Below are 15,234 nucleotides of genomic sequence, written 5' to 3' on the forward strand. Positions count from 1 at the left end.
TAGTGCAATACATGGCAACTCATTGTGAAGGAGGAGCACAATATGAGATAGAGATAAAATGATGCCCCTTCAAACTACAAACATAGTTTTTAACGTTTAAGAGTTTTCTATGGTGTATTTACACCAATATTACATAAAAATAATAACATAATTTTTAGTTATTGTCTTATAACATAATAAGACAATTTTTTTAATTAATTTATTTTTTTATCGACATGTATGTTTAGTTCCTGTTTTTGATTTATCTCTATTCCTTCAAAAGTTATACAATAAGTATAAGGCAATGGTCAGGCCACACCTTGAGTACTGCATACAGGTCTGAAGGCCTTATTTTAGGAAAAATATAGAGCTGCTGGAATGAGTACAGAGAAGAGCAACGAAATTTCTGAGTGGAACAAAGGGTTGGTGTTACCAAGAAAGGCTTTAGTTCTGCAAATTTCAGCTTCTGGAGACTAGGTACCTGCAAGGTGATCTAATTGAGGTGTATAAAGCCTTGAATGATTTGGGCAAGCTCAATTCTGATGGGATTCTTCCTCCTGCTCACCTGAGGGGACATAAATTCAAATTGAGGAAAGCCAATTGTAGAATAGATGTGTGGATTTTTCCCTTTAGCCAGGAGGGTGTTTGATAGTTGGACCAAATTTCCATCTGCTGTAGTGAAGGTCAACAACTTAAATAAGTTTAAGGCAGAACTAGACAAACATTTGGAGTGAATGGTGGGTGAAATGGGAAGGATTTTTTTTTGGCTGATGCTATATAAGCTTGCTTTCTTGCATCATATGTCTCTGCTAATGCTAATTAGTGCATTTCTTTTTCCTTTTTATTGCAGGATAAACAAAATGGATTACATATGCAACTATAACATGAGTTACAGAAATTTTCTGATTCCTTGCACAATTCTTGGGAAGGAGTAGAAGTATAAAATTTAAAGGTGCCATACAGTGGATTATGATACTATATGCAGTAAGCTAGCAAATTTTCATTATAGCTCCATTTGATTCCATTATAATGATTTTTGCCAGTAGTTGGTTTGTATCTTTTTAAATTCAACAAGCTATTCACAAGTTGCAGAAACCAATTCACACTTATGAGTTGAATAATACATTTTTCTGTCAAACATGGTGAGATGCCATAGTAAATGGACATCAGCCATTATGCAAACAAAAATTTTCCTGGAATGTGATTTCAAGGGGATTTTGTCTAAAAGTTATAGAATGGAGGAAAAAAACAGATATAGACTTGGTGTCTTTTAGTTCTTGTGGGTTTGCACACTTAGTGAGAAGAGTTGCTCTGTAGCATTTCCTGTTTGGGGTGGGACAAGACATAAGCTTAGGTTAGGATTTGGCTATAGGGGATTTGTCTGATATCAGGATGAAGAAGCTATTAATTTTCAGGCATTTTTATTGCTTGAGGATACCAAGAAATTGCAATAAAATTGAAGGTGCCATTGATAAGTAGGTATTTCAGTTATTATGCAAGATGTTGGGATCAGAAAGTGTGCTTGGCTGTTCCTGGACATGGACCTAGAAGGGCAATAAAAGCAGAAATTCTCAGATATGATGCTTATTGACTCTAACCTGCTCTCAGGAATTAATTTAGTATATTAACCTCATATGATAGGACACATTAACCTCACCTGAGGACAGGTGAGATTAGTATGTGTCCTGTTTGAGAATCTGGCCATTTCTTATTCTTAATTTAGATTAAAAGCATGGCTTTAATAATAAATTTCTTAAATAAGTTATTTGCAGTAGTTTTATACATACATCCTTCCAGTCCTGTAAATTACGGTTTTTGTTATGTAACTCATAAGTGCTTTACTGAAGCCAGTAAGCTCTCTAAAGTGTAACCACATATGCTTACTCTAACTGAAATGGCAACTCACTGTTATATTGAACTGCTGGGACTGAAAGGTAATTAATATAAATTTGATAGCACCATGTGCATAGAAGGTGAAGTATAATATACTAAGTAACTTCAATAGAGTTAGCACGACGTGGAAAATCATAAAAATTACAAAACTATGACTTAAACATTCTTACGACAAGCAGAGGTTCACAATCTAGTGAATGATTAGGCTTAGTTTAGTTTGTTTCCAGAAACTGAAATGCAAATCTATTCACATTCAAATGCTGAAAGCAACACAGTGCTAACACAATTGCAACTGACCCAAATGCACAATACATGTAGACAAGCTGAAATACAAGGGTAAAATACTATTTTTAAAAATTAATGACAAGCACATTACAAAAGGGGAGTCATAAACAACTAGCTGCCTTTTTTTAAGGAAACCCCATATTTTGAACCCTCCCTTCTTCAATAGATTTTAGAGTGGGTGGTAATAATATTAAATGTTACTTACATATTGAGTTATGATACATGAGAGGATTATATAATTAAGCAAAATAATGAATGTTCAAAAGTCTGAAAGTTCTGTTTTTGCTTTATCAAGAACACAAAGTTATAGCAACCATGAACCCTGAGTGAGCTGTTTAGGCTACTGGATCAGCTACTGCTGTAGCTGATCTGGTAGCCTAAACAAGGGCAGCCTAAAGGAGGCCACTCTCCTTCAGTGGCCTCTTTTTTTTTTTTTTTTTTTTTTTACCAGATCTAAGTCTATTCAGACCTAAGTCAAATTCTTTCTATAGGGGGTTTCACAAATGGTAGAGTTTATCACATATCATTACTACAATTCAGTGATCTGAACAGGATTTACTATTGCCACTATCAAATTAACCCGCAACATGCTCTCCTAAGTATGAAATGAAATGAATTTTGTTGGGATATCTGATACATCATCTCCAGTGCCCAGTGAGCAACTTAACGTATTTCTCTTCATTGCATTTGTTTTCCTTTCATGTTAAAAGTTTGAAGCTGTAAAGCTATTTTTAAATCACCTTGTATATATGAGGGATGTGTGAGATTTTTTTTAAAATATTGGTATGGTTATTTAAATTTGATATTTTTGGGACTAATACTATAAAGTATTCCATGGTAGAACACTGGTAAATAAAAAGATTGTTGAAAAAATAAAACAGTACAAAAAAGATCATCATATTAAAGAATGTTTCATTGTGATTCTGAGTTAAATGTAAATTAAAAAAAATCCAAATTTAACTCAATAAATTAATACAGTAAATTATATACTATATGCAATAATATATATAATAATGATAATTGACACTATTATACCATGTGAAATTATTAACAAAATAGATTTTATTAAACTAATATGGAATATAAGCTCAATATCTATACTAAATTGTTAGCAGGTGAATGTTTCAGGATTCTTACTGAACCCCATCAACAGACCATAAATGCTATGGCTGTATGGATATGGTCCTCTATATCCACACAGCTGTTGCATTTATGGGTCGATAATGATGAGTTTTGGTAAGAATTCTGAAAAATTACCTGCTAACAATATAGTGTAGAAATTGAGTGTATTCAATATGAGTTTAATAAAACATTTTGTTAATAATTTCACATGGTATCATAATGTCATTTATCATTATTATATATATTATTATACACAGCAGGAGTGGCCAACTTAATTTGTGATGCGATCTACTTTTTTCCTTCAAAATGTGCCGCGATCTACCATCTCAAAAATTTCATTGCACAAGGTGCACAAATCGATGGATGACTGTATATTTAAAATTCATTGTGATTGACCAAAATTAAATCCGTGATCAACTGGTAAATCGCGATCGACTCGTTGGCCACCCCTCATATACAACATAGTACAGGTCAACCGTCACTAATCCGGTAGCGTTGGGACCTGTGGGGGTGCCGGATTAGTGAGTTTGCCGGATCACCGGTGGTTATTTTAACACCTACAGTTTACCCAACAGCTAACCACCTGCTCCTACCTTTAACACGTTGACTGCCAAGCCAGTTTAAGAAAAAAATTCCCCAGGAACCAAAAAATATTTAGCAAATAATTTGATTAGTAATTCTAAAATAAATATTGTAATGTCAGTGTTGTCATTTTTTTGCTTAAAAAAAAAAAAAAAAAAAAGAGAGAGAGAGACTTTTTTTTTATGTCACATATATGTGGTTGACATAGCCCAGTAGGTTACTTTATTTCTTAAGAAGCCGTATTGGCCACATACATGTGACACTATTATGGCATACATATGAAGGCCATTTGTGATTAGTTTATTGCACGTGCAGTGAGCGAGCTTGTTTGTTTGTTTGGTATTTGGTTTTTAGGAGCATTAGCAACTAAGGCCATATTGCTCCGGTGATATGCGGTGGTCATTCCCTGACCTTTCTGCATCCTCCATATATGGTGGTCATGGACTCGAACCCTGGTCTAATCAAGAAGCATGTGCTACGCACTGCTGTTCCAGCCCACCTGGCTACAGAGGCACTGCACGGCGAGTGCTGCAATAAAATAAACTCTCAAATGTCGCAATAAGTTTGTCAGTATTGTTAGAGATTTTGTGAAAACAAGTTCGTTAGCGCACTGTATTATCCATCATATTTTGTTGTGTTTTTCCACAAGTTTGTACAAGCGTGTTGTAAAAAAAAAAAAAAAAAAAAATCTAAAAAGGAATGGCTAAAAGAAAATTACTAAAATAAGAGGACCTGAGAGAAATTGCAATTTACAATTAAGCAGAGTTAAACTTCTCACAGGACACACCACTGTCAAGTTTTTTCAGAAGGTCAACTTTATCTGTTATGGAAAATGTACGGTATTTGCGCTTTACACCATGAGAGGCACTTCCTTTATGCATTGGAACCATGGCTGGGGCTAAATGTGAGCAGGTTATAATAATAATAAATGCAGAAAAACAAGTAGGAAAGCTTTCTGGTGTTTAAGAGTTCGCGCAAACAGCTTATGCTGCAACCAATGCCACCAAAACAGTAGCAGCAGGTCCGTGCGCCAACCCGGGAAATTTGAAATTACGTTCTCAGAAATTATGTCCGAATTAGCGGTGGAACCTGATTACTGGTGGCCAGATTAGTGAGGGTCAACCTGTATATAATTTATCATATAGATAGAACCACATAATGTCCTTTTCCCAACTATATCAATAAATTTAATTTTGGAAATTTTCAAAATTGAACTACTTAATGATATCTTATGTACTTACTTTTTGAATAAATTCAGACATGAAAGTTCTGTTTTTGCTTTATCAAGAAGTGCTTTCTCCTGCAACTGTAGAAGAGCTAGCTGGTGACGAGCTCTGATATGTTCTTCATGTGTCATATGTCTCACCATATCAAGAGTAAAATGCGTGAAAGAGTCATCAGAAAAAAAAGAATGAAGATCATCACTATTGTGGCTTGAATCACCAAAGCTACTTAATTCATGAGATGAGAGGGTGTCCTGTAAATCATTAGAAACAAAGAATTTTGAAATTCATGATAAATAAATATTTATTTATTTATAATAAATGCCAAAAAAAGCCACTTCTTATTTATAATTTATATTAACAGCGAGATTTTTTCAAGGTTTTTCTGAAAATATACACAGTCAGACCTTGAACTTCTAACTTCTATATAGCAGATTTTTTTATTTGGTGAATTTTTTAGATTTCCCCTTGGTCATTACACTGAAAATAGTTTCTGTATAACAAAGAAAATTTCCATATAACGAACTGATTTCGAGAGACCTGGGTATGCATTCTTCGCACCTCTGGTCTTTAGGCCACAGAAATGCTGCAGAAAGCACGAATTAAGAGCTAAAAGAAGTAAGAATTAATCTCTTTAGCTCTTAAGTGCTAAAGGGATTAATTCTTAAGATACAAAAGGTCAACTGCTATCTATGTGTCCACAGACATTGGCTAAAATTAAGACATATTCCCAACATGGACATTGGCTCTGATCAACCAGTTTTCTACTGTAAGCACCCTATTAGAGAATTAGGAGAATTTTCTTCATCCCAGAAATTCATCTGTTGTCTTGCAGAAATGAGTCATCCACACTCACTAAATTTTACCTATCTCTATTTCCATGGTAGGTACAAGTGGGCTCTAAATCAGCATTAACATTAGTAGAGGCATATGATGCAAGAAAGCAAGATTATACAGCATCAGCCAAAAGGGGGGGGGGGAATCCCATTTCACATAACCATTTGCTCTAAAAGTTTGTCCAGTTCATCCTTGAATTTATTTAAGCTATCAACTTCCACAACAACAGATGGAAATTAGTTCCAGCAATCAAACACCCGCTGACTAAAGACAAATTTCCAAACATCTATTGTACAACTGTCCTTCCTCAATTTTAATTTATGCTCCCTCAAGGTTCGTAACTGAGCAAGTGGAAGAATCCCATCAGCACTGAGCCTGTTCAACCTATTCAAGACCTTGTACACCTCAATCAGATTACTTTGCAGGTGTTTAGTCTCCAGATGCAGCACGAAGCAGTTTTTAAGTGGGTGAAGTTGATTTGAGACCAAAACATGCTGATATCATGGCCATTAATAAAAGAAAAGGCTATGGAGTAGGCATCCTTTCTGGGACATAAAACATTCCAGGCCAGTTCTGGTTGGCTGGACAAAAATTTAAAAAGTGCCATGGCTTATTCAAAAAAGTCATTTCTGGTGAAAGTGGAGTTGTAATAAAAGAAGACTGTACCCATTCAAAATAAACAGTTTTAAACAGTATGTAGGGCTCATAGCCCTACATACTTTTAAAAAAAGTATGTAGGGCTATGAGCCCAAAGACATGCAATGTTGATGATCGATTTTTTAAATGTTTGCTAAACAAGACACTGACTTTTAAAGGGGATAAATGTTTAGGTGGTAAAAATAGTAATGACAGAATTACAGTCTTGGTTGGTGCAAATATGGCTGGTAATGAAAAACTGAAGCCTTTGGTAATAGTCAAAAGCAAACAACCACGATGTTTCAAAGGAGTAAATCTGAGTAGAGCTGGACTAGAACTATAACAAAAAATCTTGGACAGCAAGTGAAATTTTTGAACAGTGGATTTTAAATTTTGACAAAAAGATGATGAAAGAAAAGAGAAAAATTGCGTTGATTGTCGACAATTGCCCTGCCCACCTTCACTCGCTAATTTTGAAACCTACAAGTATGAAGCTTGTTTTCTTCCCTCTGACTACCTCGTCTAAACTGCAGCCAGTGGACCAAGGCATTATCAAGAATTTGAAAATGCACTACAGAAAAAAAATATATATATACTAAAAAAAAAATTATATAGAAATTAGAAACTAGCCAACCTATAGATTCTGTTACAGATTTGTGGATGTGCATATCAGAGTTGGCAAAAGTGTGAAGTCAAAATATGACAGAAGCAATGATTAAGAATTCTTTTGCAAAAGCAGGTTTTACTAAAATGTCAATTAACAGTGATGAGAGGGATGAACTACTACAAAATATTGAGCAACCTATGGAAGAACTTCAAGGGAAAGGTTTGATCAGTGGAGAAATTGTTCTTGACGAATTTTTAGGAGTTTTTTTAATGATGTCATAGTAACTGGATATCCAAGTAACTCCAACATTTTGGAGAGTATTCAAAGAACTAGGGCCAATATCGGTGATGAGTTTGATGAAAATGAGGGCAACAACGGCAATATTAAATCCTCCAAACATGAAATGTAGGCAGAATTTGAAACTTTGCGTCGGAGACTTTCAGTGTGAAGAAAATGTGCCAGAAAATATATTTGAGTGTTTAAACAAATGTGAACATTTTTATGAACAATGTACAGCAAATTCCAATGTACAACAAAAAAATAACAAAATATTTTAAGAAATAATTCTTAAAAGTGTACTAATATATTGTGTGCATCACGTAAGTGGTCATTTCTGAATATGTATGTATTAATAAATTAATTGTTTTTAAAATGTTAAAAAATTTTTATTCATTCCCACTTATTTGTGATTTATTTTCCATCTTTTGTTATATTTCTGAATGGTGAATTAAGTATTTTTAATTGTTGAAAAGGTCATATTTCTTTATAATGAAATTTCTGTTTAACAAATTTTTTCAAATGAATGATTGATTTCATTATATAGAGGTTGCTGAAATTAGATTCTATAAATTATGGTTCTCTCTATAAATTATAACCATAATTTATAGAATTCAAATATATGTTTGTCAAAACAGTAATTTTAATTTGCCTACCTGCCCGCCCGTCCATCCATCCATCATCCATCCAAGAATGGCCTAAGCATTCTGACTTTTCAACACTCTGAAAACATGCAATTTATGAAATAAATAAGAAAAAGATGGGGAGTACTGATTTTCCTAAATGTGGAAACCCATGTTCAGCTTGAGTAGAAGATAATGTTACAAATGTTAAGCAAGCTCTGGATTGACTCCCCAGGCCTAAAAAAAAAAAACCCACAAGAAGACTTCGGAGAGAACAACATATATCCCAACTTCAATAAAAAGCATGTTAAAATATTCAAGATATAAGGTTTACATTAAATCATATCATGCACTTCACAAGAATGATCCAGATAGGAGAGTTTGATTTTGCAGAAAAGTTTCTCCAACCATGAGAAAATAATTAAAATTTGACAAATGAAATCTTGTGGTCTAATGAGGCAATTTTCAAGATTACTGGATGACATTAAATGATACAACTGCATTTGCTGGGGAACCCAAGTGTAAAAGGAATTAAACTGCTAAAGATTTCCTATGAGAGGAACTGTTGGACCATTTCTTCTCTAACAGAAATGTTACTTCAGACAGCTATTTTTCAATGCTACAAGATTTTGTTTATCATGAAATTGAATAAAAGGACTTCATTTTCATGTACATTATTGTACAGTACTTGGTCTTATACATTATTTCCTTAATGTTAGAAAATTCCTATGTGAAAAACTACCAAACAAGTAGAATGGGTATCATGGCTCTATTGAAAGGCCACCTAGGTCACCAGATTTAGCCTCTGCAGATTTTGTTTTTGTTTGGGGAACTATTTAAAAGATCTTATCTATTCTAGGAAAGTTAACTGTTGAAAATCTAAATGCTGCAATAACTGAAGTTTTGCTGAAACTGATCATGTGTTACGTTCAGCATTTTTCAAAAGAATTTGCCAAACATAATCATAAGATGTGCCAAAAAAAAAAAAAACTGCTTATGAAGTGCTGCAGCTAAAGGACAAATTGTCCATTTTGAAGTTTACCAAACTTTTCTGTATGGTCACAAAAATTTTTTGAGTTTGTCAAATAATAATAATAATAGAAAAAATGTTCTGTTTATACTCTAGCACAACCACCAGGTCAGAGGAGTTTACAATTAATCATTTTGACAACAGACACAAAACAGTATTTAGCAGCCACACAGGCTTGAACCATTGAAATGTGTGCTAGGGCACTCTTTGTACTTTGCTACTCAGCTACACTGGGTCTACATTAAGTTCAGTTAACAGTTCAGTTTCTATTATGTTTCTATACTTTTTCCAAAGAAATTGAAATAAAAGTGTACTGATTTTTGCCCATCTGCATGCATTTATATATATATATATATATATATATATACACGTAAAAATGCATACATATAGGCACTGCCCTACCATTAGTATCTGGTAGGGCAGTGCGCCCCTCCATTGATAGATGGTCACATCCTACCACACATCAGAGAAAACTATAAATATGCTTGTAGGCCTTTGAGGAAATAGTATTACAACTGAGAATGCAAGATGCTGGAACTGACAGAGTTAACAGACTTCCAGCACAGAATGATAATAGGGTGCCACATAAGCAATCAATCTGGATATGACAATTCAACAGCACTGAAGATCCCTAGGTTGAAGACTGTTGATATAACTTGAAAATGGTTGCAAAAACTGTCACAAAACAACACAGAAAATAACAACACAGAAAATATCCGAAGCTGACGGAACATGACAGGAAAGCCATGCAAAGAATCATTCATGCAATCTCAAATTTGTACCATGACATTCCAGTAATAGATTCATGACAATGAATCTATTACTGGAATGTTCTAACCCAACATTGTATTATATACAAGGTTAGTTGAGAACATTATAACTCTATGAATTACACAACAACTTTTTTAATTTAAAGTTTTATACTGCATAAGTGAGAACAATATTTTATAAATGGCTATTATGTTATTGATAATCACTCTTGTTGTATTTTGAATATATACTTATAATAAATATTTTTCTTGATTGTTTCTTAAAATTTATCTATTTCTACTTTAGTGCACAATAACAACAGCTGTTTAAAACACTGATTGAGCATTACCATATTTTATTTCTTTCCAAATTTTTCTGTCATCTTTGATTTTTGTTGAATAAATTATATATACATAAACACATAATCACCTGATCTGAGAGGCTAGCTGGGGAAAGAGATGATTCAGTCTTTGCAGGATGATGGCTTTTAATTAAGTGTCGTCGTTTATGTCCTTCACATCGAGAGTTGTGTGAAAAAGTTCTATCCATCACTTCTTCTGGTAATGATTCCCCTGTGCTGGGGTAAGGCTTCTCTAAAGCATAGACCAAAAGAAGTAATTATAAATATTACTAATGCCACTTATTTATTTAGAGAAGAATCAATAAATTTCGGACTCAAAATTCTCAAGACAATAATTTCTTGAATTTTTATTCACATTTCATATATTCACACAACGTATTTTTAACCTCGTGTTAGTTATGTAGGTCAATTTGAACCCAACAATATATTTCAGCAATTTGCACTTCATCTACTCCACCCACACAGCTGAAACTCCTAATGCCTGTTGTTGAAAATGTATTTTTTTGGAATTTTCTTTGAATTCTTCACAGAAAATTCCAGAAATGTGTCTTCATTATTGCACAATTAGGAAAAATTCATGATTAAGTTAAATCTAATTATAGGAGGAACATATTGAGGGTTTGATTAATTGTTGGTTTTGCAGTGCAGCTATGAGAAAATTCAAGATTCTTCATATTCAATTAAGTCACTTAATTTTATCCAATTAAGTTACAAATTAAAAGTATTTGTGAAAAACACAGGGGGGAGGGAGGGAGGGAGAGAGAGAGAGTTTTCTCAGTGATAGGGTGGGGGATGATGAAAATAAGAATATGTCTCACAGTGAATAATAATTTTAATTAAGAGCCACAAGGCTTTCAAGGCTCTGAAACATTAGGCAGATACTTATTAGAATAATTTTCATTAGGGTATTCCTTTCCTTAATCTCTTTCTCTCTCTCTCTCTCTCTCTCTCTCTGTCCTACCTCCAAATATGCAAATAATATCATTTTATTATTACAAAAATCAAAGTGTTCACACTTGATATGTCTATTTAGTTTACAATTTTAGTCTCCTATTATTTTGACTGAATTTTGAAATAATTATAAAAAATATGTAATTATATTTGCATAATCATTAGCAAAGCATATTTTGGTTTATCCCAATTATGTCAGTAATCACTCTCTCAATATGAATAATAATGCATGTACTGTTAACCAATACAGGAAAATATTTCTCATGATTTTTCCCACAGTTATGAGTTTGTTGATTGGTCATAGGCTGTGATTCTTTTAAGATTATATTAGTCAAAAAAAAAAAAAAAAAAAGAAAGAAAGAAAAAAAAAAGTTTATATATATATATATATATATATATATATATACACAGTCCATTCCGGTTATTTGGGACACATCGGGACTAGTGCATTTTGGCCCGATTAAGTGGCTGCCCCAATTATCCGAAGTTTCACGTAAATAGTTAAAAATACAATGTACCCCCCCTTTACAATTGGTTCACTGTACAATCAAATCACATTACGACGAACTCAACATAGTAAAGTACCGTTCACTATACGATGTGTAGTAAGCGCTGGTCATTGTGATCATGTTTGTGAATTGAATCTTAATACTATTAAACAGCGATTCTAATTAGCGAAAATAGGAGGAATATTATCCACAGGCTATAAAAGCAAAGATTAAGCACAAATTTATCCTTTATTACCTTATCAATTAAAAAATTAAATGATATGTGAAAATCGGAAGAATATACACGATAATTGGAATAATTAATACGTACCGTAATATGTACATATGAACTAGTCGACATTTCTGTTCACTGACATTTGTGGGTGGGGGTTAAAATTTAAAACAGTAAAAAGATAAGCAACCAATAACAAAGAACACAATATGTGCAAGAGAGAACGGAGTAACGAGTTACAAAGCTTTAAAAATAGGAATGAAGAGAAGATCTGAAAATTAATTTTTTTTTATATGATTGAAGATTTCACGGAAGTGGAAACACATTTTACCATTTCGAGCCAGTGCCCACCAAATATGGAGGATGTGGAAAGGTCAGGGAATGACCACTGCATATCCCTGGGGCAATATGGCCTTAGTTGCTAATGCTCCTAAAAACCAAATAACAAACAACAACAAACAAACATTTTACCATAATAACCCACAGAATTCCAGCTGTCGGTATTATCGCAAATTCAGTAAGATCGAGTTTACTGTCTGTTTATGATAGATTTCACTAACAGAAAAGCCCAATAAACAGGTGACTGCTAATTGTTTTTATTGTTTTATGGTTGTGACCTCCAGAATTTTGACCGAACCACATGGTACCGTCGGAGACAATCGTAGGGTAATCTCCAGTGCTACGGTCTCCTGCCCTGATTAAATGGCATGCTGTCCCAATTAAGTGAAGTAAACCCTGGCTATTCTTGATTGGTTTCTGTTTTTTAAGATTTGCTCCAAATAAACGGCTGCCCTGATTAACCGGTGGCCCAAATAACCAGAATCCACCGTGTGTGTGTGTGTGTATGTGTGTGTGTGTGTGTGTGTGTGTGTGTGTGTGTATACATATATATAGTGGATATGGCAAATAGTTAACAGTTATAAACGTAAGATAATTAATTATAATGGTGATACAATCAGTGAAAACCTAAACAAAGAACCTGACAAGAGAGAGAAGAGCTGATTAATGCCATCAATGTCTAGATAAAACATTACATCAGTCTTAATATCTATGAACATATTGTGAATGAGCAGGTGGTAACTAAGTGCTGTGATAGCTGTCTCTGGTCCATGGTAATAACCTGGTAGGGAAACATAATGGTTATATGCAAAAATGAAACATATATATATAGGGATAATTACTAAATAACTATGTCAAGCCAATTGTAGTAAAGATAGGGTGGACACATTGCAAAGGACTTTATCGAGGGCTAACCCTTACAATGTGTCCTCCTACAATTGGCGAGCTATCAGTTTCTGTCATCATCTGCCTGTTATTCCTGACGAATGGTAAATAGATAGATATATATATATATATATATATATATATATATATATTAATTTCCACTTCTACTAACACTCTCATAGCCAAGGCCCTCTCTATGAGGTTGGGTACTTACACACCCAGCTTGCCTAGTATCCTTTAAACTCTTTTCCTTCTCTTTACGTCTTTCTACTTTCTGATCTTCGTTTTTCCGTCCGTTGAACTATTAGTGTAATACGAGGGTGATTCGGACATTCTCACTTTTCTTATTCTCACTATCTTCGCCTCTATATTTTTAACTTCTTTTCCCTCCCCTACCTTGCATTACTTCCTTTTTCTATACCGCTATCTTGTTATTCTTTATTATTTAACTTACATACTTTTGATTTAAACTTACGTTCTTACACACTTAATTTACTAAACACACTGCGTTTGCGTTCTTACATACTATCGACTCAATTTATTTCTAAATACACTACATTACATAATTTATTAATCTAAATACACTGCGTTGGGGCTACCTCACTCATGTTTGTGGAGTCTTAAAAAATCTTAAAAAATTTTTAAAAATTTTTAAAAAATTATTTTTATATCCATTTAATTTCATTTTTCATTTTTTATATCCATTTCATTTCTACAGCTTCTCCATCAGCATGAGTTTGCATAGAAACACAGTGTTTGGTACATGATCAGGTGTAGCCCCCTGATGAAATACCTGATCTATGTACCAATTTTTAATTCTTTAATTTTTATTTTATAATTTTTATCTCTATTACCCTCCCCTCTTTTTCTTTCAGCTTTTGTACATATGACTGGCCTGTTAATTCGGCATTAATTCAGATTTAATTCTACTTAATTTTATATAGGTTCTTAACATTCTTTTTTTCTTTTCTTTTTTTTCTTTTCTTCAACTAGGCTCGGCATTTTGTGTTTAATAACTTCTCCATCTATATTTATTTTTATTTTTATTTTAATCGATGACACTTATATATATATATAGATCGAGTTTACTGTCCGTTTATGATAGATTTCACTATAAAAACCCATGTATACACACACACACACACACACACACACACACACACACACACACACACACACACACACACACACACACACACACACACACACACACACACACACACACACACGGGTTTTCATGGTATATGAAACATTCAATACAAAACACTTACATTCATTCAATGCACATACAAAACACTTATGTTCATTCAATGCACATACAAAACACTTACGTTCATTCAATGCACGTACAAAACACTTACGTTCATTAGATGACTTTTGTATAGATAATTCTTCTTTGATTTCAGAAGTTTCCTGCAATGTTTCAGGTTTATCCTCATCTTTCAAACTGCTGTAACCATGGGCTAGATTTTCATGTAAGGATATTTCTTCAGGTGTGAGTGTTTTGTTTCCTTTACTATCTTCATCACTGAGTGGAAAAGAAGTCTCTCCAGGAATGCTTGCAACTGCTGATTGATTCAATTCTTCTAGTACACTTTCTACAGAAGAGTAATGATCACTTTTTATTCCACCCAATGACTCAAAATCGCTACTATAACTATAATATTGCTTCTTCCGAAGTCCTATTTTTCCTGGATTTTTAGAGTCATGGTCATCAGAGTATGAAGCCTGCTGGTTCTTAATTACCTGCAAAAATTAAAAAATATTATAACTTAACCAGTTTCAATACAATATGATTGTGGGAATGGTGCATATTTGTGTAGGAAAATGTTTAAGAACTATTGTGGGTTTATTCCATTTAAATCTGTTTACAATTATTCAGCATTGAGCTGTGTTTTTTTAAACTCTGGAAAACACAATGTGTTAGGAGGTAGAAATGTGATAACAATTGTATCTAAGAATTTAAAATATTTTTCATGCTTTCTTTCTCATTTTATTTGATAATAAATTTTTAGCTGTTAGGGATATCTCCCCAGAAGAATAGGAAGAGTCCAGGACAAGATAACACATGTGTAGAACTGTTTAAATAAGGTGGAAAACTAATTCAGGAAAGACTACTCACATTGTTTAATAAT

General features: G+C 33.5%; 1 protein-coding gene across 2 annotated transcripts in view; it reads right to left on the reverse strand.

The window, feature by feature from the left end:
- LOC150075393 (uncharacterized) overlaps positions 1–15,234 on the reverse strand; it is a 180,917-nt gene that overhangs the window by 36,529 nt on the left and 129,154 nt on the right. For both annotated transcript variants that reach the window (XM_090388248.1, XM_090388246.1), the window contains exons 9-11: positions 14,461–14,845; positions 10,273–10,436; positions 5,103–5,338 (exon numbers count right to left, since the gene is read on the reverse strand). In XM_090388248.1, coding sequence (XP_090244374.1) covers positions 5,103–5,338; positions 10,273–10,436; positions 14,461–14,845 — 785 coding nt within the window. The remainder of the gene's footprint in view (positions 1–5,102; positions 5,339–10,272; positions 10,437–14,460; positions 14,846–15,234) is intronic.

Source organism: Mastigoproctus giganteus, chromosome 14, assembly GCF_048544385.1.
Source record: "Mastigoproctus giganteus isolate SK-2022 chromosome 14, ASM4854438v1, whole genome shotgun sequence".
Taxonomy (NCBI): Eukaryota; Metazoa; Arthropoda; class Arachnida; order Uropygi; family Thelyphonidae; genus Mastigoproctus; species Mastigoproctus giganteus.